The sequence below is a fragment of the Syngnathus floridae genome, chromosome 5, assembly GCF_059516105.1.
Source record: "Syngnathus floridae isolate MCC-2025c chromosome 5, RoL_Sflo_1.0, whole genome shotgun sequence".
Lineage (NCBI taxonomy): Eukaryota > Metazoa > Chordata > Actinopteri > Syngnathiformes > Syngnathidae > Syngnathus > Syngnathus floridae.
Window position 1 is genome coordinate 1,479,944 of NC_142417.1, and position 25,362 is coordinate 1,505,305.

Consider the following 25,362-nt stretch of genomic DNA (forward strand, 5'->3'; position numbering starts at 1 on the left):
TAAATCGATACTGCATGACAAGCATCTTCAAAAACGTTTGAATTTTTGAAGGTGGTTATCCAGGGGACAGTGGGCAACTCGCTGAAGCTTCTCCGAGCGCCTCGCTTGTCATCCCCTTCAACGACGACCCGTACGGCGTGTTTGCCATCGCCGAGAGCGATTTGGACCACGAAGTAGCAGAGGATGTGCTGTCAGAGGACGACATGGCGGATGTCACTTCCTTTAGCGTCCTCCGCCAGCAGGGTACTTTTGGCGACGTGCGGGTTGCCTGGGAGATTGTATCCGCGCATTTCCCAGAAGGCCTTCCTCCGATGGATGACCTGCTACTTCTAGCTTCCTTCCCAGACTCCGTCGAGCTCAGGCCTCGTGCCAGAAGACACCACTCGGCAACAGACACCAGGTTTTTCTCCGGACGTAACGGATCCTACGGGACTATCCCACCCGAGGAATCGCCTCCTGTTCCGGGAAACTTTACATTCTCAGCTTGGCTGGTCCCCAGAGCATCTACTGATGGCTTTCTAGTCTCCAAAGGAATCACCAACGGCACCTTGTATTATGGAGTGAAAATCCACATCAATGAGTCTCACGTCACGGTGAAGTTTTATTACACCGTCACGGGATCAAATAACACTCAAGTCGCTCAGGCCACCGCTGACAAATTTATGGAGGACAATACGTGGCTGCATGTGATCGTTACGCTGGATGACGGGATTGTTGAGTTTTTCCTGGATGGGAACCCCGTTCCTGGAGGCCTGAAGAGCATTAAAGGAGAAGGCATTGCTGATGGTAATTTACATGAACAGTAATTGATGTACATTAAATGTATTCAATTTAGCTGACGTCATAAGTAACCTTTAGTTCATTTATAATGTTTTTATGAAATTATTTTTCTTTGCTGATTGGCTTGGAGGGATAAAATTGCTTCATACATGGTCCAGAGCTTTAAGGAGTGAAGGACTTAAATAAACGCCCAAACACTCTCTTTGCACTATAGTTAGTTGAACAGATTTTAGTTGTTTTTTTTTTGTTTTTTTTTATTTAATTTTTTTAAAGAAGCTTTTTCTCTTAACATAAATAACATTTTGTAAAATAAATGTGGGGTTCAAATTTAAACACATCCATTTAAATATAATCTATAATTAATAAATAATACATCTAAGTAATATAAACCCAAAATCCAAATCATTTTCCACTTGATATGTCAAGACTGCAGTTTCAGCACCACGGCCAGTGTCAGCAAGTCTCATTTTGTTGTTAAATAGAATCTATCATTAATATATAATACATCCAAATAATATAAAACTAAAATCCAAATCATTTTCCACTTGATATGTCAAGACTGCCGTTTCAGCACCATGGCCAGTGTCAGCAAGTCTCATTTTGACTACAGTTTTCAATGAAGCCAGGATGTTGTTGTTTTGCTCTGGTCTTGGTGTACATGAAATGCCAACAAGTCTGTCGTCACTTCAAAATGTACGCCCACCCGTAACGCTCAAACACGCACTCGGTCCAGCCCTCATTGTTTCCAACTATTGAGTCTCTCCAACGCTTGAATGAGCCCAGTTGGGTATTGTTACCGCTCAAAGGAATCACTCAGCATCTTCTTTTATTCTCACTCCCTCTAATTACTGGAGACAATAGTAGTCGCCCGCATTGGACCAAAAACTTTTGTGGGGGGAGTATCCCAAATGGCTCTTTAGTTAACTTCAATCATAATCAATAGAAACATAATTATTAGTTGTGTCACATGTCATTGTCTTCTAATGGTCCTTCAACGTGCAGTTGAATTGGTTTGCATCGGGGCTTTGTAATTGTCCACTGTGGCAGATTTCCTAATTTTTTTTAATCCAAAAATATGGAAGGTCAACAAAAGGTTACGTAATACTCGTTAAACCAGGAAAACACATACTGCCTTTTGATATGAATTTTCTCTTTTTGTCCACTCTAGGTCTTGCTTCTATCTTCATTGGCTCAGATCCAGAAGGTCAACAGCGGTACACAGGCCTCCTCCAAGATGTCCGTTTGTATCGGACCAGGCTCGACCGCAAGCGCATGCACGAGCTTCATAGTCAACCGGCAAAATCGGACCTGCGCAGCATCTCGGGTTATCTACGCTACGGGCCGCGGGAGAGCCGCAAGTCGTTTGTGGTGGAAGTCAAGGATGATGATGAAGAGGAGGGGGAGGAGGTGTTCTACCTTCAGCTGGTGGCGGTGCAAGGCGGCGCCCGCCTGCCTTCCCCCAGGCCCATGGCTGTGATACGCATCATGAAGAGTGACAATGCCAACGGGCTTTTTGGATTTACCGGTGGCTGCATACCTGATGTAAGTTCAACCGCTGCCCGCCTATGCTGGAATTTTGTCAGGAAAGTTTTTGGGTACTGTAAAAATATAACCCACACATAATCCCGTGTAACAGAATCCCTGCTTGCTGCATATTTCATTAGTTTTCATGCCTGGCTGCGGCAAGCCCGTGCTCTCCCTTTTTAGTCCGATTGGTTGCGTCGGTCTCAGGTGGAGCGACAGATGGTTCGGTGAGTCGCTCCGGGGGCATTCCTCCAGAACTAGATCAGGATTCCCGACATTGGAACCGGAGACTGCGTATTGTTGCTCGAGTTGATCGGTGTAACAGTTGGCAAGGCTGAGCTAGGGCATTCCATCAGAAATAGAAACCATCGCTCACTTTGTGCTGGAATTACACCTTGAAAGTTTTGGAATGCAGCTTATTTCTGAATTCAACTTGTGTTTCCTTTTGTTTGTGGCTAGACCACCGAGGAAGGTTCTACCGTTTCCTGCGTGATCGAGCGGATGCGAGGATCCCTGGACAGTGTTTACGTCAATTACTCGGTTACCCAAATGAACAGCGCCGACGGGGAGTCGCCCGCACACGAGGATTTTCTCAATGCCACTGGAGTTGTACTTTTCATGAGTGGCCAGCGCTCAGAGGTGTGTGACAATCATGACTCACCAGTTGGAAAAGCCTGGGTGGTTGCTCGTGTGGCCCAAAATAAGTGTGGCCAAAGTGCTGCCAGCAGGCTGATTTGCATGCCATGCGTCAGTGTTGAATAATACTTATATTATAAAATAAACAAACGTACATGATATAATAAATCTAATATCTTTTAATCGACACTGTTAGAGGGGTATTTATTTAATTATACTTTTTACATAATTATTCATCATGTGATTTTATTCAGCAGCACTAAATGATGACACTGGATCTTAACGTAAAGGTGTTTCTAATATTTTGGTTATCTTATTCAGATTCATAATAGAAACAGAATCTTTTTGTGAGTTTTTCCAACATTTGGCAAAACTAATATTCTTTTTTGTGGTGTGAGGGCTCCCTTTAACTTTTTCATGCAATGCATTTTTAATGAGTGAGCAATATTACAGTGACTAATATGCCTTTTTATATCAATAAAACAACTTTCTCAATTTCAATGAAGACTTGGGCCCACTACATCACTTTATTTTAATGTTGGTGGTGAAGGTGGCGCTTGAAGAACGACCCAAAAAAGTTTGGAACCACTGCTTGTGTTTCTTGATAACTACTGACATCTAGTGGCAATTCTGATAATTGCACTGTCAATTGTAGTATTTTTGTATTGTACAGTAGTGAGCCAATTTCAGTCTTTGCACATTTCTTGTAGGTACTGAACCTTTTGGTGTTGGATGACAACCTCCCCGAGCTGGCAGAGAGCTTTCAAGTCACGTTGGTGTCGGCAGGATCCAGTGATGGCAAGCCCGGTTCCACTCCTGCCAGTGGTGCCAGTATTGACCCCACTAATTCTGTCAACACTATCACTGTAATGGCCAGCGACCACCCTTATGGTACTCACCCACACACCTCAAAGATAACTTTATTTGTGATACTTGTTGCAGCTCAGATTTGGTTTTTGCTTGCAGGCTTGCTGCAGTTCCAAGAGGATCCACCAGGTGAAGGCTTGATCCCACCTGCGTTAGAACCTGCACACATCACTGTGAAAGAGGAAGATGGGCAAATCCATCTACCTGTGGCCAGGGCTCAAGGCCTTTTGGGAAGGGTTCTGGTGGGCTACAGGACAACCCCCTTCACAGCATCCAGCCCTGAAGACTATGAGGTTCCCCTCTCACTTTAATCCAAAATCTTTTCCATGTAGTGTGCTATGTTGATGTATGTTATCATCAGGACTCAGAGGGTACGCTGGACTTTCTCCCAGGAGAAAGGTTAAAGTTCATTACGGTCACCATCATTGACAATCCTGTTCCAGAGCTGGACAAGGAATTTCGAGTGGAGCTCTTCAATATTGATGGGGGAGGTGAGTTGTTTTTGTTTCTCTGTCGGGTTTCTGCAATGAGTTGTCAGATTAGCATTAGCAGAACCTGTGCTAGTTTTGTGCATCTCGTGTCTTGTGAATGGCCTCCCTATCAACTTTCCTCCCGATGTATTTTTGATCTCCTGATCTGATACCCTGGTGGTGTGATCCTCCGTCCGTTCCCTCCCTCTTCCTCCTCACGTGTGATCCTGGTTTGTGATCCACCAGTGGATCACTTTCTGCATGTTGAGGAAAGTGGTAGTGGCGAGAGTGACTCTGATTTCCTGCCTTCCTCCTTTCTCCACCATGGTAAGTTCTCACCTCCTGATATCCTCCTTTGTGTGGAAAGTCTAATGATTTTTGACTAACTGTCAGAATCCCATCAGAATCTTCTTCTGAGGCATTTGTTGTGTTTATATATGTATAGCCAGTTTGGGAGCCGCCTCCCGCGTCACGGTTACCATCGCAGCCTCTGACGATGCCCACGGAGTCTTCGACTTCAACCCCGCCTTCCTCTCCGTTCACGGGACAGAACCTGAGGATGGACAAAGCTCTGTGGTCCTAAAGGTCTGTTGAGTTATTCACATGGATTCAAATATGCCATCAAAAATTTCACAACATCTTCCCAGGTGGATCGGTCTTTTGGTGATCTCTCCAATGTGACTGTGTACTGGGAGGCCGATCCCAGCTCCGAAGGGGAACTCTTGAACCGGTCCGGCAGCATCTTCTTCGGAGTCGGGCAGACATCGGAGAGCATCTTGGTGTCCGTGGCCCAGGATGAGGTCCCAGAGTTGGACAAGAATTTTACCGTGTCTTTGGTTAACGTGTCTCACGGACGTCTGGGTGTCAAGACTACGTCAACTCTAACTGTGCTGGCCAGTGACCACCCGTACGGCGTTTTTGTCTTCTCCAACACCACAAGGCCCGTCCGCCTCCCTGAAGGCGACTCAACTGTTACCCTCAGCATACTACGACAAAAAGGGTCCATGGGACAGGTGTGTCTTGTTTTTTTTGTGTGACTGTTTTCCAACAATGTTCATCTTTTGACTCCCTGTGTCATTTTCTTCCCATTCAAGGTACGAGTCACATTCAGGACACTCAAGGAAGCAGAACCAGCACCTTACAGGACGCCCGGAGTGGGCCGAGCCACCGAAGGGCGAGACTTTGTCCCGCTTGTGGATTCAGTTGTTTTCTCGGCTAATCAAAGCGAAGCAAACGTCACCGTCCGAGTGCTGGACGATGAGGATCCGGAGAGAGACGAGTCCATCTTCGTGCAGTTGATGGACGTACGGCTCGTCCAAGGAGGGCAGGAGAGGCCCAGTAAGTAACGAATGGAACCGTTGTTGTATTTCATCTTATTCAATCATATCTTTAAACTTCCTTTGCAGTTTCCAACTCGCCGTCTCTCGGCCCGAAAATGGAAATCGTAGCGCAGGTGATCGTGGAAGCCAGCGACGCCGCCTTTGGCGTTCTTCAGCTGTCAGCTTCTGCCGTCAGCGTGGCCGAAGACTACGTCGGCCCCATCATCAACGTCACACGCGTGGGGGGGATATTTGCAGACGTATCCGTCAAGTTCAGAGCCGTGCCCTTGACGGCAAGAGTCAGTAAGTTTCTGAGCTCTTGCCTTCTGTTGTGTTGCGTCTCTCACCTGGGTCGACACGTTTCCCCGCAGGTGAAGACTACAGCGTGGCCTCCACTGACGTGGTTCTTCTCGAAGGGGAATCCAGCAAATCGATACCTATTTATGTCATCAATGATGTGGTCCCGGAGCTGGAGGAGACCGTCGTTGTCGAGTTGATCAATCAGACTACCGGAGGAGCTTTGCTGGGAGAGATCACACGTGCTATTATCACCATATTGCCTTCAGATGATCCTTTTGGTGCCTTTGGTTAGTTTTGATCATTTCTGACACCATAGCTACAGAAGGTTCATCACAATTTCTTCTCGTATCCAGTCTTCAATGCTGCTCCAGTCACGATAGAGGAACCAGCATCCAACTCTGTTGAAGTTGCCCTCCCGATAGTACGTCATGCCGGTACTATTGGGACTGTGGTGGTCCATTGGCAGGCCACTGTGAACGGTCAACTCGCAGCGGGGGACATCAGACCCACATCGGGAGACGTGACCTTTGCTCCCGGAGAGACCGTTAAGACTCTCCGAGTGGAGGTCTTAGCGGATGAAGTTCCTGAAATCACAGAAGTAAAAATACATTTCTAATTTAATTTAATTTAATTTAATTTAATAATAATTTAGCCAATTATTTATTATTAATTATATTGTGTCTTTGACAGATTATAAAGATCGAACTCACCAGTGCCAGTAACGGCGGAAACCTCGGAAGCGATACATCCGTTAACGTTAAAGTGCCCGCCAACGACAATCCATATGGGACCGTCCACTTCGGAGATTCTGTTTACCGTATTCAAGAGCCGCTGGAAGGAGTCTTCAGAGCCAATATTACCGTCCTACGAAGGTAAGATGGAAAAACTGAATTGTGTGTTGCATTTTCTGCTTAATCATCCCGTTTTTGGATTTTCAGTGACGGCCACTTTGGCCGCTTGCGAATCCTGTACAGCACCTCTCCGATCGACCCGCTCGACTCCGCTCGGGCTGAGGGTCGGAACCTGCTGACCTACTACGACACCCCCAAAGCGGGCCTTCCGGACACTCCCCCTCAAGGGACATTTAACATCAGCGGCCTGACGGATTCCACAACTGCCTGTGCTGCTGCGTGTCTTCGAGAACATACCTGCCAAGCCTTCTCCATATCCTCAACCACAACTCCGCCTTCCTGCACTTGGGTGACTTCGGGCGCCGAAGAACTCGAAACCGGGTCTCGGGTCGTAACCTATGTGAAAAATGCGACTGCGGCCGCTGCTTTGTACGGCAGCCGGGCCTCGGCCGGGAGCGACTACATCCCCGTCACCTCCCAAAGTGCCTTCATGGAGGACGGCTCATGGGAAGCAAACCTCACTGTGCTCATTTTGACGGATAACGTCGCTGAAATGGATGAAAGCTTTGCCATCCAGATCTTAAAGGTATTTTGACATCATAGTATATTTTGACTCAATATATGAAACGTGTGTTTTTGCCTCGTGTCATTTGAAGGTCGAGCTGATGAATTTGACTGCAGAGCTGAGGAACCTGCCGTCCATCGGGCAGCCAGATAAAGCCGTGGTCACCATCCAGTTGAACGGGGATGCATTTGGGGTGTTTTTGATATACAGCGCCAGTCCCAACGCTACAAATAAGGGGCTTTACATTGAGGTTCATGAAGAACCTTCAGTGGTCGTTCCGTTGGTCGTGGAAAGGCGAGGAGGCAACTTGGGGACGGTGACTGCCGAGTGGAGGTTTGTTGGAGGAAAAGCCACACCGGATAGAGACTTCACTGGAACAGGGGGAACTTTGCTTTTTGATGGTAGGGGTTCATTTGCATTAATAGTTTTGCCATTCAGTGCCATTGATGGTTATAGACGTCAAAGACTGGGTTGGCAGTGAATGAGTTAACTTTTTGAATGTGTCTGCAGGTGATCTCAAGAAGACAATCGAGATCATCATCAGAGACGATATTGAGCCAGAAGACAACGAGAGCCTCATGATTGGCCTTGTTAAGACGGAGGGAGGAAGTCGCATCCTCCCCAGTTGGGATACCGTCAACATTGTGATTCTGGCTAATGACAACGTTGCCGGCGTCGTGGGATTCCATCCAGAATCGCGTTCGGTCATCGCTAGAGAAGGTGTGTAGCCAGTTGGGACGCTTTGATAGTAACGTTGGCCCTACTAAATGTTTTTTTATTTAACAGGGGAAAAGCTGAACTTGTTAGTTTTGAGGACTGCTCCAGGTCTGGGTAATGTCACGTTGGATTGGGTTATACAAGGTCCCCTCGTAGAACGGACTTTCGCTCTTACTTCAGGGAAACTATTATTTCATGAGGTAAAACACAAAATACTTTTTTTGGTGATACGAGACGCCTTTAACAAATGATGAATGTTTCTTTCAATAGGGACAATTGAATAATACCATCGCTGTACAGCTGCTCGATGATGTCACGCCAGAGGACAAAGCTGAATACAACGTTTTCTTGACTGACATCCAAACTTTTGGTAACACGCAGTCAATTCCGTACGGCATGAATTTGTGAAGTAAAATATCCTACAAAATTTAGAACGTAATTTCGAATATTGTTTCCGCGTCGAAGGTGTCGCGGCACCGGGCCACGCCACTTTTGATGTTCTGGGGAGTGCGGCGGTGTTGACGGTGGACACCAGCGACGAACCATACGGGCTGTTGACCATCGCGCCGTCATCCCTTAAAGTGACCACCGAGGAGCGAGAGCAAGCCATAAATATCTACATCAACAGGGAGCTGGGAACGTCAGGTCAGTTGATCTGAAGTTCAATTCCCGTGAGGGCTATTTTGACCAGATGGTATTTCTTACGGTTCTTTGCTCAGGAGCTGTGAATGTCACCTATGAGGTTCTCAAGGGTTCCCTGGAGGACCTCTCCAAGGTCGAAGGCGCTCTTGCGGAGCCAGGAAAAGACTTCCTGGCTGGAAGTGCTTCTGTGATTCTTCAGGAGGGTCAGACTTCTGCCGCTATGCCCGTCAACATATTGGAGGTAAAGACATACTGATGGATCAATTTGTCTTTTACAAGACAGACGGTTCAAGATGTTTTTGCTTTTTTTTTTTATCAGGATGATACTCCAGAGTTGCAGGAATACTTTCTGGTCAACATTACATCTGCGGTACTCCTAACAACCCTTGCCACCACTCCGCAACTTGGTACAAGACTAAATGGAATTGTTTTTTTCCTCTATTATTATTATTATTATTATTAATTTATTTAATTTATTTATTTGCTTTTTTAAAATTATTTTATTTTCATTATTTTGATCAATTGTGGGTGTATTGCATTTGACACGATTGTTGTCTAAATAACTTTCCTTGTATACTTTCTCACAATCCTCACTGCTTTGCTCTGTGTGAGTAGAAGTCGCGTATTGCACATTACCAGGTAATTTATGCTCCCACTGTCGTTTACACAGCAACAGAATCGGCTTTAATTCCCGTAACTTTTTATTACCAGTGAGCTGGCTTGTTACCGCTTCAGCGCTTGCCCTAATTCGTGCTAGAGTGGAGCTTATGAATGAGAAATCAGAGTCACACATGGCCATGAGTCATGTGGTTTGGATAGAGGGTGATGCTTCCCGTAAAAAAAGAATGAGAGAATGAGTTTACATGAGAGCAGATTAACTAAACAAACTAAAACCATAGTTGGGCTTCCCAGCCGCTTGTTCATAAAGGGAAGGCCATTTAAATATGGTTCCTCAAACTCCTTTTAGAGCTTCTAGAGTTTACTTTGTTAGAGTTAAAGTTGAAAATATATGCAAATGTAAAATATGAATCCTCATCATGTGCCGTAGACACTCAAGGTTTGGTGGCGGAGGTCATCATTGCTGCCAATGATGGAATTCGAGGAGTCATCGAATGGACAAACACCATGTGAGAAAACATTTATGATGTTGCCACGCTTAAATTCCAATCCAAACAGTCTGATGTTCATATTTCATATTTGGCTTCCAGGTTTGAAGTGAATGAAACCTTGGGTGTTTTGACTCTGGTGGCCTACAGGAACAGAGGCACATATGGCAATGTTTCTCTGTTCTTGTATGCCCAGAACCTGGAGGCCCAGCAAGGCCTGGACTACAACATCAGCCAAACGGTACAACCACGCAAAAACACGTGGACGCTCCAAAAGACAATTTCAAATCTTCTTTCATCTACTCAGGTGCTCCATTTTGTCAATGGTGAAAAACACAAATTTGTCGAGGTGCAGATTGTCGATGACATCGTTCCAGAGGGAGCCGAGCGATTCCAGCTGATACTGTCCGATCCGTCGCCTGGTCTCGAAATCGGCACCAATACCACAGGTTAGTCATCGCCGATAAACGCTCCTAACGGCCAAGAGAAAAATCCTCCACTGACTTTCTATTCCTTTGTATTTCAGCCACCGTGACCATCCTGGCGAGCGACGACGGGCACGGCGTCTTATCTTTTAACAGCAGCGGGCCGTACTTACTTAAGGAGCCCACATCTCAGCTGGGACTGAGCCAGAGCGTCGCCACCCTTTATGTCGTTCGGTACCCAGAGGAAGGCACGGTCGGTACCGTGACCGTGCAATTTACCATAACGGACGCCAATGGCAGTCTTGCCGACGGTGATGTCATACCAGCCCAAGGGCTTGTGGAGCTGGAGGATGGCGTTCGCTTTAAGGTGACTAACCTTGAGATTGGATGAATTGCAGTAGTCTTTTGTCAGGATGGGCAAGTACCGATACCAGGTACCGATACCCGGTACCGGCCATATCACAGATCTTGTTTTATTTCAGACGCTGGAGATCCGAGCATTGCTGGATGCCGAGCCCGAAGCCAATGAAACGTTCACGGTGATCCTGTCCAACCCGACCGCCGGTGCGCGTCTAGGTGATCGACTGCATGTTGTCATCACCGTCCTGGAGAACCTCGCCCCATCCGGCTTGTTCCGTATTGGACCCACTCTCGATAGGTAGGCAATTCATACGATGGCTTTAGTTGACTTCTACGGCGGAATGGCCAATTGTATGAAAACTGCATTTTTGTTTCTTGTGTAGAAGTAGCACAAAAGTGGTGGCAAAGGAAGGAGGTGGCCCCATCTTCCTCACCGTGTCTCGCAGTAATGGCTTGGAGTCCGCCGTCAGCGTGGAGTGGGAGACGCAGTCTGCCACCGCTGTTGCTTCAGGTGATACCAAAAAGATTTGCATCCAAGATTAAGCAACATCATGAAAATACGTTCTTGTCCTTACTTGTGTCTCGAAGATGGCCCTCTCCCCATGATGGCTTTGTATCAGAGCTTTGAAGACAGCCCCACGTCCACTTGGTGCTCTGTCCCCGGAATGCCAACCGTCCTTGCCGTCAGACTTGATAAAAATCCCGCCGTGGGATCTTCTCACACGTTGGCGACGCTCTATCAATGGCAAGGAGTCTTTGTGCCAGTCGAGGTAAATCAGGAAAAAATGGAAGTTCATGGTGACACCCTATGCCATAATGCTAATTTGGTTTCTCCCTTCCAGTCTGCTAGGATTGAGGAGCCAAGTTCTTGTGTTGGCTTTGCATTTCAAAACAGCAGCTACATCGCCATCACACATGGCGGCATGCCCTTCGCTCCTGCGGCCAACCTCAGCATTCTAAAACTACACAAGGACCTCAATGTCTCATTGGTCAGTACAACATTTATTGCGACTCATCAATCATGACATATTTTTGGATCGATTGACTTTTGCGGTCTGTAGGAACAAATCCTAGGCGTGGAAGCATCGGAAGTCAAACACTTCTCGATTGACTACAGAGATTTTCTTATTGCATCGAGTCAGGTGATGTCAGATATTGTCCATTTGTTCCACCTTACCTGTTGTAAATGTCACTTTTTGTTTTCTCGCTTCATGCTACAGATATTTGTTTGGACCAGCGGCTCCTTCACCCTGCTGCAGACGCTGGACTTTGAAGAACATATTGTCAGTGTGACTCCATTGGCCCACGCGGAGGCTCTTTATTTAGTAGTTTGCTTAAACAGTGAGACGACGGGCTGCCTGCTCCTTCGCTGGACCGGTGGAAGATTTGGGAATCCACAGCCCCTCCCCATCACAGGCAGAGTCAGCCAAGTGGAGACAGTCCAGACTAGAGCAGAGGACACACTTTTCTTGGTGCTTCTTCAAGGTGATGTCATTTTTTTGGGGACATTTGGTGACATATAAGTAATTCCTCAGGATAGCCTTCAAAAATAAATTGTATATGCGTCATTTTTTTCAGATGTTCTTCCCTCCTGTGAGGTGCTCCTGTGGAGATTAGGGCAACGTTCTCCTGAGTTGCAGCAGTCCATCACGTACCCAGGGCTCACCTCAATCCACCCGTTCATTGCTCCCTCCGGACTCAGTAAGTACAAGACGTGAGAGGTGTGCCTAATAATGTGGCCGATACTTATGCTTCAATTGTCTCTCCTAGTTTACGTTATGCTCGGCGGTGGAAATAGCTCGTCACTGTACTCGTGGAGGTCTGATGCCGGCCTCTTCCACGTCATTTTGAAGGCCCCACCAGCGAGGAGATTCCTCTTCTTGAAGGTCCCGTCCCTCAACACCACCAAGACTCTCTTAGCTTCTTCTGAGGAGAACCGCTCCAGAGTTTATCTCTTAACTTCAGTCTCCAATCAATCTGACTTCATACCCAGGTAGATATCACAGGCTGAAAAGTTTGTTTCATTTCCACAAAACTCATTTATTGTTTCCTTCCACCTCAGTTTTGGCGAGTTCCATTTCTTACCCGGCGACAGCGAGCTACAGATTGCGGTGAACGTCATAGATGATGATGTTCCCGAAGAACAAGAGCACTTTCAGGTCCGCCTGAAAAATCCAAAGGGTGGGGCAGAGATTGGGTTCGGGGGTCAGGTGACCATTGAGGTTCCGAGCAACGACAACGCCCACGGAGTGATTGGATTTGCCCAGGCAAGATAACGTCACATTTTCTTGGATGCATATTTTTATTTAATACACTTCCTGGCCTTTCCAGAATTCTCTCTCTTTGGAGGTAGAGGAGTTGGAGCAGAATCATCAGGTCTCCCTCACCGTGGAGAGGAGAAGGGGGACTTTTGGCCGACTGACCGTTCACTGGACTGCCAGTGGGAGCCTGTCGGACATTTATCCCACTTCGGGAGTGGTACGGAAATACATTTCAGTAATATTACATAACATTATGTACTATGGAGACAGGAGTATTTTTGGGGGGCATTTTTCTCATCTCATCTCACCTCAAACCTGCCTAAACTAAATCTGAAGATTTGCTGTGGTCCTCGTAGGTTACGTTCTCGGAGGGTCAGTCGGTTGCCTTCATCGCACTGACTGTGCTAGCGGATGGCGTGGCAGAGCTAAGGGAGAGCGTTAGCATCACCCTCATGGATGTGACCACGGTGGAGCTGCAGGACATACAACAGGCTGCTGTCATCGACCCGTCGCGAGCGCGGGCGCTCCTCGCCATTCTGCCGAACGGTTCCCCCTACGGGGTGATTGGATGGCATTTGGACTCTCAGATTACTCAAACACAAGAACCGTTGGGTAAGGAAAAAGTCTGTGAAGATATTTCGACTTCACTGCTATCCAGAAGTCATCTTGATTGTATTAGAATGTGTCCTTTGACAAGGAAAAATCTGATTAGAAGATAAAAACATGTTGAGATTTACCGTAAAGGTTCTTTCAGTGTTTCCAGGATATCATTAATCCCAAAATTTGTCTTAATCCATCTGGAAAGGCTGTCAGATTAGTTTGAAACAGAAATTCCTCAGTATGTAATTGTTCATGTTGTCTTCCGTCATAACTTTCTCCAAACTTTGCAGGCGTTCCAGTCAATCTGACTTTGTCCATCGTACGGGAGCACGGCTCCTCTGGTGAGGTGGAAATACATTATGAGACCAGGCCAGCCTTGTACCAACCTCCAGACAACCAGGCCTCTGCAGATCAGGACTATGTTGCCAAAGATGGCAAACTTATTATGACAGAAGGAGCAACTGTGGCCATTGTGACCATCACAATCCTTCCGGTAATAATTCATTGTTTTGTCAAAAATAATATGTGTTGCCTAAAATGTACAAATTTATTTATTTTTATTTATTTTATTTTATTTTATTTTTTAAGGATGACATCCCAGAACTGTCAGAGAGTTTCCTGGTAAATCTCACCAGTGTGAAGTTAGTGAGCGGACTAGCCGGAGCAGGCCAGCCCTCTGTAAAGAGACCTGGCATGGAAGTAGCTGAAGTAACCATCCAGGAAAATGACGACCCTCGCGGGATCTTGCAGTTTGTTACGCCAGAAGTAAGTGCAGAATTCCCCGAAATGTCGTATTGTAACAATGAGCTAAAAATTGTAATCCTGTTTCAGGCGAGCTCGTTGGTGGCCTATGAGATGCCAGCACCTGACAACATCTTCCAGCTCACCGTGGTGCGCCTTGCTGGTGCCAGTGGAAGACTGCTTGCCTACTGGGAGGCTCAACCCATGACTGCTGATCTGAATGATTTCAGCCCTTCATCGGGTAACGTCACCTTCCAAGATGGACAGGTAGATAAATCGAAGTTCTCAAATGGGAACTCTTTGACAGGTTCCTAACGCTTTGGTTCTTCCAGCGGAGAGCTGTGATTGCTATCACCATCTTGGATGAGGACCTTGTGGAGGCTTCGGAGACGTTCAAAGTCAATTTGCTGCGGGTGATTGGCGGCGCTCGATTGGGAGAGGTGACCTCTGTCACTGTCACTATTCCGCCCAATGATTCACCTCTAGGACGATTCGGATTCCAACAGCTTCAGGTAGGAGCCTTTGTGGACACCTTGCAGATTTGATGTTTTTGTCTCACACAACTTCCTTCTTCTCCAAGGTTACCGTGAGCGAGCCAGAGTTTGTTGACGATCCCGCTGCCGTCGCCGAACTGGCAGTGATGCGTAGCGAAAGAGGCGAGGGGGCGGTGACACTGCTGTGGCAACTGGAAGGACGGGCAGTTCATGACCTTTCACCTCTCAATGGGACGCTCGTCTTCACTGAGGTACAACATGATTGGAAGGTTTGCCAGATTAAAATGGCCAATCGAAAATGATCTTTCTTTTCTTCCAGACTGACTCGATGAAGACGTTTGTGATAAGAGCCCTCGCTGATAGCGTTCTGGAAGAAGATGAACACTTCACTGTTGAGCTTCTCCCTGCGAGTGACGGCGTTGCTGTCATTGACCCTTTAAATGGTAGATAAGAAAATCATTTAATAACTGCAACTGAGATTGATTGGACAAACTCATTTGTCGACGTTCCACTCCAGGTTTGGCAACCGTCACCATCGTGGCCGACAAAGCTGCCCTGGGAATCGTAGGTCTGGCGGATTCCTCAAAGAATATTTTCATTGGAGAACCGGAAGGGTTTTATAACGGCAGTGCTGTTGTCAAGTGAGGTCAACATCATGGGAAGACGTGTTTGTGTTGAGTTTTAATATGAGAAAATCTTTTTTTTATTCCAGCCTCATCCGTGGGCCGGGTGTGTTTGGTGACGTGCGGGTTCAGTGGAATATCACCCCAGCTTTGCTTGCTGAGTTTGTAAACATCTCTGGCTCAGTCATTATAGAAGACCAGCAATCATTTGCATCTTTCATCCTGAAGGTACTGACCAATGCGGGATATATCATTTGGAGTACCTGCAGTACTGTGATTTGTCCACTGCCATCCCAGGCTGTGGATGACGCCTTTCCCGAGGAACGTCGCCAGTTCCAGTTAACGCTGACGTCCGTGACCCCGGGATTGGAAATCAGCCCCAGTGCACGATATGCCAGAATAACCATGGCGGCCAGCGACAAACCTTACGGCGTGTTCTCCTTCAACCAGCAGCAGATAAGCGCAATCGAGGAGGATGGAATTGTAAGTACAAGCAGTAACCAAAATAATACAAACGTTCAGCACGGTTTGTTTTTCCTTTAGGTGAATGTGACCATAAGTCGCACTTTGGGCAGTCTGAGAAGCGTTTGGGTCACCTACCAGACGTCAGGCAGCACAGCAGTTAGCGGCGAGGACTTTGCCTCCGCTTCGGGACGGCTGCTCTTCACCCCGGGTCAGACATCACAGCACGTTTCAGTGCGTATCCTTGACGACAACCTGCCAGAGGGGCCCGAGACGTTCTACGTCAACATTACTGACGTGGATCTCGTCAACGTCAGGTACAAAGAAATAAGATTTGAGGTGCCTTTGCCTCTATGACCTGTTCTTTGACTCAATTTCAATTTCGTATCCCAGTATGAAATTGTGTTTCTTTGTGTAAATGAATTTACAATCTCTGTCTCTTCCTACTGGTCAGTGGTGTAGATTACACCGTGCACGAGTCGGGTCTCCAACTGGACCAGCCTCCAGCCATAGGCGACATCTCATCTCTTGCTATTGTAATACCGACAAACGACAACGCTGAGGGTATCTTGGAATTTAAGCAGGACCACATCAACATCACGGGTGAGTCCCAATGAAGTCGTTTGAATCTGTGTTCAGGAAAGTCCCGTGTCCAACTTCTCGCTCGTGACTTTCAGTTGAGGAGGATGCAGGCCTTTTGTTGATCCCAGTGTTGAGGACAGCTGGTTCTTATGGAACTGTCTCAGTGGTGTACATTTCCAGAGGCTTGAGCGCAACTCCTGATCTCGACTACGTGGCAAACAACGGCTCGGTGACGTTCGTCAACGGTCAGCAAATTGGGGTCGTTAATGTTACAATTTTAGATGACTCAGAAAGGTGAGAACCTTGATATGGAATCGAGGCGTGGTCGTTTATTCCTTACAAGTGACGTTTGAAATGATATATGTTAGCGAATACGCAGAGACGTTCGAGATCTTGCTGGTTGGGACCACGGGTGGAGCAATCCTCGGCTCTCGCACAGTCGTCAGGGTGACCATCAACAAAAGCGACGCTCCGGGCGGGGTGGTGCGGTTCCTCAACGAAAGCCTGATCACCATCAACAACCCGAACGACACCCGAAAACTCACGCTGGTCTTGGAGAGGGCAGGAGGTCTTTTGGGCAATGCAACGGTACCACAAGAACATATCCCATCTAATGTGCTAGTCCTGAATCCTAATTTGGGGTTTTCATCCTCCCTCTCAAGGTTGCTTGGACCATCCTCGGTCCAAACAGCAGAGAGCCTCTCCTTCCATCCAATACGGACATCCGGGAGCCCTTGAATGGATCTTTTTTCTTCAGTGACGGGGAGGAAGCCACACGAACTATCACACTTCGGATCCTCCCTCACGGGGAAGTAGAGGTGGAGGAAAAATTTGTCATAGAGCTTCGCCTTCTGTCTGGACACGTGGACATCGACCCTCAGGCTGGATCCATAACACTAAAGGCAACTTGTTTTTTTAATTTTTTTATTAATTGTAACAGTAATATTATATTGCTTAAATATTATGATATTCAAGGAAAATATTATATTCTATATATATAATTTTATTATTTATACAATAACTGAGTATTCTTTTGTATTATTGTAAGATACTTCATCTGATTTGGAATATAAACACTACAATTAATACGCTTTTTGTTTCCAGATTGAAAAATTCGGGGACCCAAACGGCATAGTTCAATTTACAGATGATGCACTTCAAGAAGGTGTCCACAAGGAACCCACAGAAGCAGAGGGGCCGTTCAACATCTCCTTGCCCGTCACACGCCGGGAGGGGGTCATGGGCAACGTTACGGTAAAATCCTTTTCAACGCTCAAATTTGGCTTAAGCAAAGCTGAGTGCAAACACTTTGATTTCAGGTTCACTGGCGGATACATTCCGACTTTGACATGGCTGGGGACTTTTTAGAATTTTCTGGCTCTGTGCTAATCACAGAAGGTCAGTGCGAGGCAGAAATAGTCGTTAGCCTTCGGCCTGACACTGTGCCAGAACTGGAGGAGCTCTACACCGTTCAACTGACAGCAGTGGAAGGCGGCGCTACCCTGGAGGCCAATTCCATCCTTTTACGCACGCACATTAGGTTGGTTGTGTGATTATATCGATTTTTCAAATCAAATCCGTAAACAATCTGTCTTTCTCGTCGATCCTTCAGGGTGCCCGCTAATGACGACCCCCACGGTGTTTTCTCCTTGAATCCTGAAAAACAGTCTTTATTTGTGGAAGGGAGCGGGGAGGAGGTCCGTCGAGTTCTGGTAGTGAACGCCACTCGGCTCGCCGGGCTGTTTGGTAACGTAAGCGTGGGCTACGGCATCACGAGCGGGACAGAGGAGGTGACGGCCATGTTTGTGGGAGGACAAGCTGATGGACAACTTTTGTTCACTGAGGGACAGGCTTTCAGTTCGGTCACATTACACATCAGCAGCCAGGTTAGAATTACTTTTGACAGACAATCAGGATTAAAAATATTTTTTTGTGTGTATTGTCAATTTGACTGGTTTTTCTCTGGCAGGTTTTTTTATCTTTGGGTGGGAGATTCATTGTAGAGCTTATTCATGTAAGAATGCTCAGTCCTTTACTTGGCACACCGCCACTTCTCAATCACGAGTCCTCTGTTGCTATGGTGACTGTGCCAGAAGAAGCTGCTAGCTCAGAGGTTAGTAAGTGGATAGAATAGAACTTTTGCTGGTGGAAAAAAAGCCACTTAGTCATTTTTTTTCTGCTCTATCAGGTTGGTTTCGCCTCACTGGCTTTATTGGTTCCAGACGTCGATACAGGGAAATGTGAGGCAAAGGTGACACGAGCCGGATTGTTTGGGGGTATCAGGGTCCAGTGGAGAGCCGGGTATCCTTCAGGGCAGTCTCCACCTGGTTTTCAGATTGGAACTATCGTGCCAAATTCAGGTAAGAAAATCAGAACGTGGGAGAAGTACGACTGTTTAACTTGTGCTCATTCCTCAAATTTAGGCTCATTGGTTTTCTCCCATGGAGAAAGGACAAAGGTGATACTTCTGACAGCTGTGGCTGATGCATCTCAGCCAACTGCGCATGCGTTATACCTCACTAGCGCCACTGGCACGACTGCAGACAACACTGTCAAGCTCAGGTGAGACTTTTCGACCTGGGCGGGGCTTGTGGCATCAACCTGTTTCGAACGACATGACCATTCTCTGCACAGGTCAGGATTCACATTGGCAGAAGTGGAGCCGCTGGGAATCTACCAATTTTCACCAGAATCTCGTCGGCTGGTCATCGAGGAGGACATTCAGACGATAAGGCTCCATGTCCAGAAGCTCTACGGTTCTCGGAGCAACAGCACCCGCCTGTCCTACGCAACGATAGCCGGCAGCGCCGCTGCAGAATTCGATTTTGTCGCCGTGCCAAAGGGCCATTTGGTTTTTGACTCTCCTCGGCAAACCAGCATTTCCCTTCAGCTGTCAATCCTAGATGACTCGCTGTCTGAGCCGGATGAATATTTTCATGTCAACCTTACTCATGTTGAAGTTCTTAGTCCAAATTCGGTTTTGGCTGACGTCTTCCCTCGAATCAACCCACTGCACAGTCTGGCAACCGTCACCATTCTGGCAAGCGACGTAACCAGCGGAGTGCTAAGTATCGGTCCTGGTCTGGTCCAAGTCCCAGAGGACAAGGATGAAGAGAGCCAACAGGAGCGAAAGGTTCTCCTCAGGGTGCGCAGGTCAGACAGCGTGGCCGGAGACGTACGAGTTAAACTGCGAGTGTTCGGAGGTACTTCCCTCGATTCGATGATCGATTTTCAAATCCAACTTTGAGTTAACTTGCATGGCTTCGGGTTCCTCCAGACGGAAGCACGACTCCGTTCCCTTTCACGCTGGAGCCCGTTTGGCCTCTCGCGAAGGAGAATCAAGACTTCCTCTTGGAGACCAGCATTGCGCATTTGCCGGCCGGGGAAAACGAGACCCAGGTGATTCTTTTCATCCTGGATGACTCGGAACCGGAAGGCCAGGAGGTGTTCTTTATCTATCTCAGTGATCCTGAAGGTGGGGCGCAGATCACTGAGAGTCAACACCAGGACTTTGGGGCCTTTTCCAAGATCACCATCCTTGGTAAGAAATTGAAATGTGCTTAATTTATTTGTATACAGATCATTTAGCTAGTTATTTAATGAAGCTTGATTTGCTTTAACAGGTAGTGACTTCCATAACGGTATTGTAGGCTTCAGTCATAATTCTCTGATGGGCCAGATTCTTGATGAAGATTCAGAGAACAAAACTGTTCGGTTGTTTGTTCAAAGACAGGAAAACAGGTAATCTGTTGTCTTGGCTTAACGTGGTGTTCAATTATTTACTTGATATTCGTTTTGAGTACATTTTTTTCCCCTTGCTTAGAGCCTTTGAGGACTTGCAAGTTTTCTGGAGAGCCACTTTGAACGACGCAGCTCCGACTCTTGTCAGCAACGGACTCAACCTGACCAAACAACTAGTACGCACTTCGGGATTTGTCCTATGTAGGAAAGGAAAGATCGTCTGTGCTTTTACTTTGGAGGTCCGAGATGATGAAGTGAGACCCGACTTTGATCTTTTGGAAATTGATTTATATCCGTTTTAGTAAAGTTCTGATTTATTCAGTTGTTTATTTATTCTATTCCTACTTCCATAGGAACCAGAATACGAGACTTGGTTCTTGGTGGAAGTTTTTCAGGTGGGCTCAGGCGCCACCATTAATGAAACCGGCCGATTTGCCAACATCACCTTGGCGGAGAGTGACGATCCACGAGGCGTCGTGTACTTTGACCTTAGCCACAGGTTTCCCACCGCCCTTCCCACGACCACAAAGCTCAGTCTCCAGGTGGTCAGAAGAGCAAGCACAGCTTCACCCATGTCTGTACGATATCGCACTCTGGTATGACACAATTATTCCACTGTTTTTTTATTATTTATTATATAAATATGTATTATTTATTATTATGTATTACTTTTTATTATTTATTTATTATTGAGAATTCCTTTGTTTCTCTTCTTTGACCTTGAATACACTTTACTAAGCCAGACGCACTCTCACTTTGTCATATTGGAGATGAAAAGAGGAGAGTGCACTCAACAAAAATCATAAGCGCATGGTGATGTTGTCCCGCTTTCATCTTCTCAACTTTTATCAGTAGCTCACAAAAGCTTTGGTGTGAGACGAAAGCAATGCTCAGTCGACCTCATTTTGTCTATTCAAGCACATGTGCAGTGACAATCCTGGTAGAAGTTCTCACAAGATTTGAATACAGTACAAAATAACTCCTCTAAATACTCGTTCCTACTAATTACTCCAATTTCAGACAAATAAAAATGGATGGCTGATGGAAATCTGTCTCATTGAAAAATGTATTTCCGCTTTAGGAGCTTTCCAGAGAGGAGGTGCTCGGCCCATTTGTAATCCATCCTGCTAAAGAAGGATTGGATTTCCCTCAGCAGGAAGGCGAGCTGACCTTTGACCCGGGTCAGCGTAACACATCGGTGGACATTTATCTAACCCCCGACCTGCCCTCGTCGTTCCCTCGGCCAAAGCGTTTCCAAGTGGAGCTGTTCAATGCTAAAGGGGGTGCCAGAGTGCACAGCGACTTTGGCCGGGCAAACGTGACGCTCGTTTCGAATGTTGCCAGTGCGGCTATCTGGGCCTTTGTCGGGAAGTTGCATCAACCACTCGACCCGGCAACACTGAACCAGGTGTTGCGAGGGCTCATCGATCTGACTGCCTCCGTGTTGTCTTCAGAGCAGATGACGGCTGTGCTTGAAGCTCTGGAAAAAGTGAGTCCACTGTGACATCATCCGGTGTAACTTACTCAATTTCACTCACTTGTTACTATTCTGTGTTGCATTTCTCTCTTTTCCAAATTAGCTGCTTGCAATGTCCGACAGAGCATCTCTCCATGAAAGCAGCCGCAATTTGACCTATGACCTGCTGTGTACCTTGGCCGACCCGAGTCGAGCCGACACGCGGGGCCTCAGCCACCTCGCGGAAGTGACTGAACGATTTGCGTTCTCAACCATCACGAGCCGTCACTGTGAGATGTCAGTATACATTATCGTAAATGATTATATTTCTTTTTTTTCTCTGAGAAGAGTTTTGGATATCCCTGCTTTAAAATGTTTGTTTTTTTCAAATCATGTGTCTTTTCTCCAGAGGGGGCAACATCTTGGACTCGTGCGCACACATGTCCATCTCCGCCTTCCAGTGGTATCCAACACAAATCAATGGACACAAATTCAGAGGTAGCAATGCAGACTTCTTCCAGCTTCCAGACACTTTGTTGCCAGTGCCGGCTTCCTCCACCCCTGACTGCGGCAACCTCAGCCGTGTTCAGTTGATCGAGTTTAAAAATGACCTCTGGTTTGTCACCAATGGTTCCACAAACGCTCTCAATGGAAAGGTGGGCTGTTGGATTTTAAACACCAGGAGGCAGTATTGCCCCATTAAGAAAAACAAATGGCAATATCTCTTCTGCTCATGTGCAGGTTTTCTCTGCCAGCCTCCAGGACAGAAAATCCAGACCCCTTGGAGATGGCATGGAGGTGATGTATCGTATCCACACTTCTGGTCAACCACTTAAACCGGGACGTTCTATGTGCCTTCTATGGAACCAGACCACTGCAAGGTAGCCCACCACGGAATGGATCAATTACATACAAAAACGCCCCTAGTTTATTTCTACTACAGTCAAACATTCTTTCCTATATGTCATTTACTTCAGGTTTCCTTTAGATATTAGGAAAGGTAAATAAAAAGAAGTGAATTGACCCATTAATTTTCCCATAGCTGAGAGGAAATTGAATAAGAGACCAATGCCGAATCCAAATACTCAGTAAAACTAGCGGCGTGTGCTTCCCTTTATCTGTCATCCTCACATATTTGGGCAAGGTCAACTTGTTAAATGAGCACATTGCAAGTTCCACAGTGCCTGAGGACACTTTGCCTTTGTCTGTGAATCCTCACACTCGCCTTCCATTTAATGAGAACATTCTGAAGGTCTAACATTGAGGCTTAGAGCCGGACCAATATTATTGCAATAAACACACCGCTGAGAGATTGGATCGAGAGTGTCATGGCTTGGGAAAGAACCGGAAAACCCACTGACCTTATTACATCTGCTATCTTAAATCAACTGAATTGCAATGCTCAAATACCTGCGACCTAGTTTACTAGATTTGTTGTTGATTTCACGTCTGTCTCCTCAACCATCTAGCTGGTCATCGGATGGTCAGTATTGCAGAGTTGTGAAAGAGAGCAGCAGCCACGTGGAATGTGCCTGCTCCCACTTGTCCGTCTACACGGCCTACGCGGAGTTTGCCCCGCTTGCATCGTATAACCAGGCCTTCTATGCCTCGGGGTTCATCTGCATTTCAGGTACCACAATGGCTTGAGGGTTTTTTTTTTCCCAGAATAAATTTTACAATTTTAATTTTCCAGTCGGGAATAGATTTATTATATCAACAATGGAACTGTCCACCCACCCAAAATCAGAATCCGACTCATCGTCCTCTATAAACCAGGATGCAGTCTGCTAAGCTAACAAACTTGAATGTGGCACACCTTGATTATTTTTTATTTTTTGCTAGTTTAGCAAGAATTGTCGTTCTCCACAACTCTCCTAGTTTCCAAACCTTTCTCGTTTGACCTAACACATATTTTTTATTTGTTTTTCCCCTTTCCAGCCTTCGCAATGGCCATTCTTGCACACGTCCTGTGTTACCGCTTGCCCACGTTCGCTGCCAAATTGCTCGTTCACATGATGGTGAGCTGCCTCGGAACACAGGTAATGCCAATTTTCTTCTCTTTTTAAACTTCCCTTGGTGTTCCGCACTACATTCCAGTCATTCAAAGCCGCGCAAAAAAATGAAACTTTCATGGCACCCTATCCTGTTTTTTGGGGGAGGGCGACATTAATATTCTATACAGCCAGTACACGTTGTTTATTTTTTATTTTGGTAAATAATCATGAATATACAAAGAGACAGACAATCAGATGTCCCGGCTTTGCGTCGTTTGCGGGCTCCAGTGTCCTGACAACCAAAGCATGCCCCCCGCACTCTTGCCCATTAAAAACGCAAGCTGTCACATGAACAGTGCAGTGAGCAAGATATGCCATCTCACTTTTGTCGTGTGTAACAAGTGCGGGACTGGTAAATTTCCACAGGTAGCCCCTCTCTTTGGTTGACAAACATAAGCCTGGAGTTGTTGGGGGCTACGCACCTTGGGCTCAACCCGTTTATGGCCCGGAAAGAGCCCCTGGACCTAAATGGGTTTGGAATGGAAAATTCCGTCCTGTTCTCTTTCCATGTCAATGGACGTTCAGGCCTCCTTCTGGGAAGTCAAGACATTGTCCTATTGTTATGAAAAGAAGAGTTTTTCTTTTGTGTTCTGGTCTCATGCCAATTGAATTGAAGACTCTGGACCCTAAAGTCCAAAGTGAAGGATTGATTGTCTCCTGCTGGGGCCCCATGCAAGACGTTCTGCGTTTACGAACAATTTCGACCGTAATTCAGCCGCGTCGTTGAACGACAGAGAGAATATATCATTAATATAAGTTCAATGATCTCGCATCTAATAAATGTAATTTGCGTCGAGGGATGCCCCGTGGTGTCTCAGCATTGATTTGCATCGTTGGGACTTGAGCCAATCGCAACTGATGGAGTGGCCTATTTATCTGCGGTGGTGGGGCTGATGCCGCTTCCTGTTGGGTTGAAAATTAAAGTTGCTGGTTTGATTTATGGCTCCGAGTATGACCCACAGTTGTCAAGAAAGGCCAGAACGGAAAATGGAAAAGTTGTTGTTATGCCGCTCTCCCATTCTTGAAAGTAACATTTCAGAAATGGCATTAATAATGAATTAATTTGCCCACATAGTTGACGCTTAAATGTGCGGTCCAAATTCTGATTAGCCAACCTGTTTTTTGTCAAAATACATAGACAGAGACCAAAAATAATACATATGTACCCCGTGCCAGCTTTCACATCAAAATTATTGGTGCGATGAAGTGAAGGCTTCTCCAACTTGGTCCAGCACTTTGCCCCTGTGCTCAGCAAGACAACTGAAAATTGCATGAGTAGAATGGAAATTTACCCAACTCGTGTGTGTCTGTGTGTGTCTGCGTGTGTGTGTGTGTGTGTGTGTGTGTGTGTGTGTGTGTGCGCGTGTATGTGTGCGTGTATATATATATATACATATATATACACTTATACACATACTATATATATATATATATATATATGTATATATATATAAAATATTATATATATATATATATATATATGTATATATATAAAATATTATATATATATATATATATATATATATATATATATATATATATATAGTATGTGTATAAGTGTATATATATGTATATGTTTCTATATACGTATATGTACTTGTCCAAAGTTTCCACTCAAAACATTGACTAACTTTGCTACTTTAGCATTTGTCCATGATTTCAAGTTAGCGTTCCTTCAGAAGTTCGCTTTCAGTAAATATGATCCCGCATTTACCGAGCAGGGTTCCGAATTCTCACTGGATTCAAGTCAAAGCCAATGAAAACACAACTGAATGATGCGTTGTGA

General features: G+C 46.1%; 1 protein-coding gene across 4 annotated transcripts in view; it reads left to right on the forward strand.

Moving 5' to 3' along the window:
* Positions 1-25,362, forward strand: part of adgrv1 (adhesion G protein-coupled receptor V1) — a 59,727-nt gene that overhangs the window by 16,438 nt on the left and 17,927 nt on the right. For 2 of the 4 annotated variants that reach the window (XM_088376347.1, XM_088376349.1), the window contains 69 exons: positions 52-786; positions 1,949-2,322; positions 2,764-2,943; positions 3,651-3,831; positions 3,907-4,100; positions 4,169-4,298; positions 4,524-4,604; positions 4,723-4,862; positions 4,925-5,290; positions 5,372-5,615; positions 5,684-5,899; positions 5,968-6,183; positions 6,250-6,494; positions 6,587-6,768; positions 6,835-7,333; positions 7,404-7,713; positions 7,823-8,032; positions 8,099-8,229; positions 8,300-8,399; positions 8,495-8,674; positions 8,749-8,912; positions 8,991-9,078; positions 9,287-9,310; positions 9,720-9,798; positions 9,880-10,018; positions 10,085-10,226; positions 10,304-10,569; positions 10,685-10,860; positions 10,946-11,073; positions 11,151-11,332; positions 11,405-11,551; positions 11,624-11,704; positions 11,783-12,047; positions 12,141-12,263; positions 12,333-12,555; positions 12,625-12,829; positions 12,894-13,040; positions 13,180-13,435; positions 13,714-13,916; positions 14,012-14,188; positions 14,255-14,431; positions 14,497-14,676; positions 14,745-14,909; positions 14,978-15,101; positions 15,176-15,299; positions 15,371-15,509; positions 15,579-15,764; positions 15,825-16,060; positions 16,198-16,346; positions 16,421-16,619; positions 16,694-16,913; positions 16,988-17,227; positions 17,430-17,579; positions 17,645-17,865; positions 17,938-18,211; positions 18,295-18,438; positions 18,514-18,685; positions 18,749-18,887; positions 18,960-19,528; positions 19,603-19,866; positions 19,949-20,066; positions 20,149-20,320; positions 20,420-20,662; positions 21,148-21,555; positions 21,647-21,819; positions 21,932-22,178; positions 22,264-22,403; positions 22,992-23,152; positions 23,461-23,561. In XM_088376347.1, the coding sequence (XP_088232473.1) occupies positions 52-786; positions 1,949-2,322; positions 2,764-2,943; positions 3,651-3,831; positions 3,907-4,100; positions 4,169-4,298; positions 4,524-4,604; positions 4,723-4,862; positions 4,925-5,290; positions 5,372-5,615; positions 5,684-5,899; positions 5,968-6,183; positions 6,250-6,494; positions 6,587-6,768; positions 6,835-7,333; positions 7,404-7,713; positions 7,823-8,032; positions 8,099-8,229; positions 8,300-8,399; positions 8,495-8,674; positions 8,749-8,912; positions 8,991-9,078; positions 9,287-9,310; positions 9,720-9,798; positions 9,880-10,018; positions 10,085-10,226; positions 10,304-10,569; positions 10,685-10,860; positions 10,946-11,073; positions 11,151-11,332; positions 11,405-11,551; positions 11,624-11,704; positions 11,783-12,047; positions 12,141-12,263; positions 12,333-12,555; positions 12,625-12,829; positions 12,894-13,040; positions 13,180-13,435; positions 13,714-13,916; positions 14,012-14,188; positions 14,255-14,431; positions 14,497-14,676; positions 14,745-14,909; positions 14,978-15,101; positions 15,176-15,299; positions 15,371-15,509; positions 15,579-15,764; positions 15,825-16,060; positions 16,198-16,346; positions 16,421-16,619; positions 16,694-16,913; positions 16,988-17,227; positions 17,430-17,579; positions 17,645-17,865; positions 17,938-18,211; positions 18,295-18,438; positions 18,514-18,685; positions 18,749-18,887; positions 18,960-19,528; positions 19,603-19,866; positions 19,949-20,066; positions 20,149-20,320; positions 20,420-20,662; positions 21,148-21,555; positions 21,647-21,819; positions 21,932-22,178; positions 22,264-22,403; positions 22,992-23,152; positions 23,461-23,561 (13,964 nt within the window). The remainder of the gene's footprint in view (positions 1-51; positions 787-1,948; positions 2,323-2,763; positions 2,944-3,650; positions 3,832-3,906; positions 4,101-4,168; positions 4,299-4,523; positions 4,605-4,722; positions 4,863-4,924; positions 5,291-5,371; positions 5,616-5,683; positions 5,900-5,967; positions 6,184-6,249; positions 6,495-6,586; positions 6,769-6,834; positions 7,334-7,403; positions 7,714-7,822; positions 8,033-8,098; positions 8,230-8,299; positions 8,400-8,494; positions 8,675-8,748; positions 8,913-8,990; positions 9,079-9,286; positions 9,311-9,719; positions 9,799-9,879; positions 10,019-10,084; positions 10,227-10,303; positions 10,570-10,684; positions 10,861-10,945; positions 11,074-11,150; positions 11,333-11,404; positions 11,552-11,623; positions 11,705-11,782; positions 12,048-12,140; positions 12,264-12,332; positions 12,556-12,624; positions 12,830-12,893; positions 13,041-13,179; positions 13,436-13,713; positions 13,917-14,011; positions 14,189-14,254; positions 14,432-14,496; positions 14,677-14,744; positions 14,910-14,977; positions 15,102-15,175; positions 15,300-15,370; positions 15,510-15,578; positions 15,765-15,824; positions 16,061-16,197; positions 16,347-16,420; positions 16,620-16,693; positions 16,914-16,987; positions 17,228-17,429; positions 17,580-17,644; positions 17,866-17,937; positions 18,212-18,294; positions 18,439-18,513; positions 18,686-18,748; positions 18,888-18,959; positions 19,529-19,602; positions 19,867-19,948; positions 20,067-20,148; positions 20,321-20,419; positions 20,663-21,147; positions 21,556-21,646; positions 21,820-21,931; positions 22,179-22,263; positions 22,404-22,991; positions 23,153-23,460; positions 23,562-25,362) is intronic. The other 2 variants (XM_088376348.1, XM_088376350.1) reach the window with 1 other exon arrangement.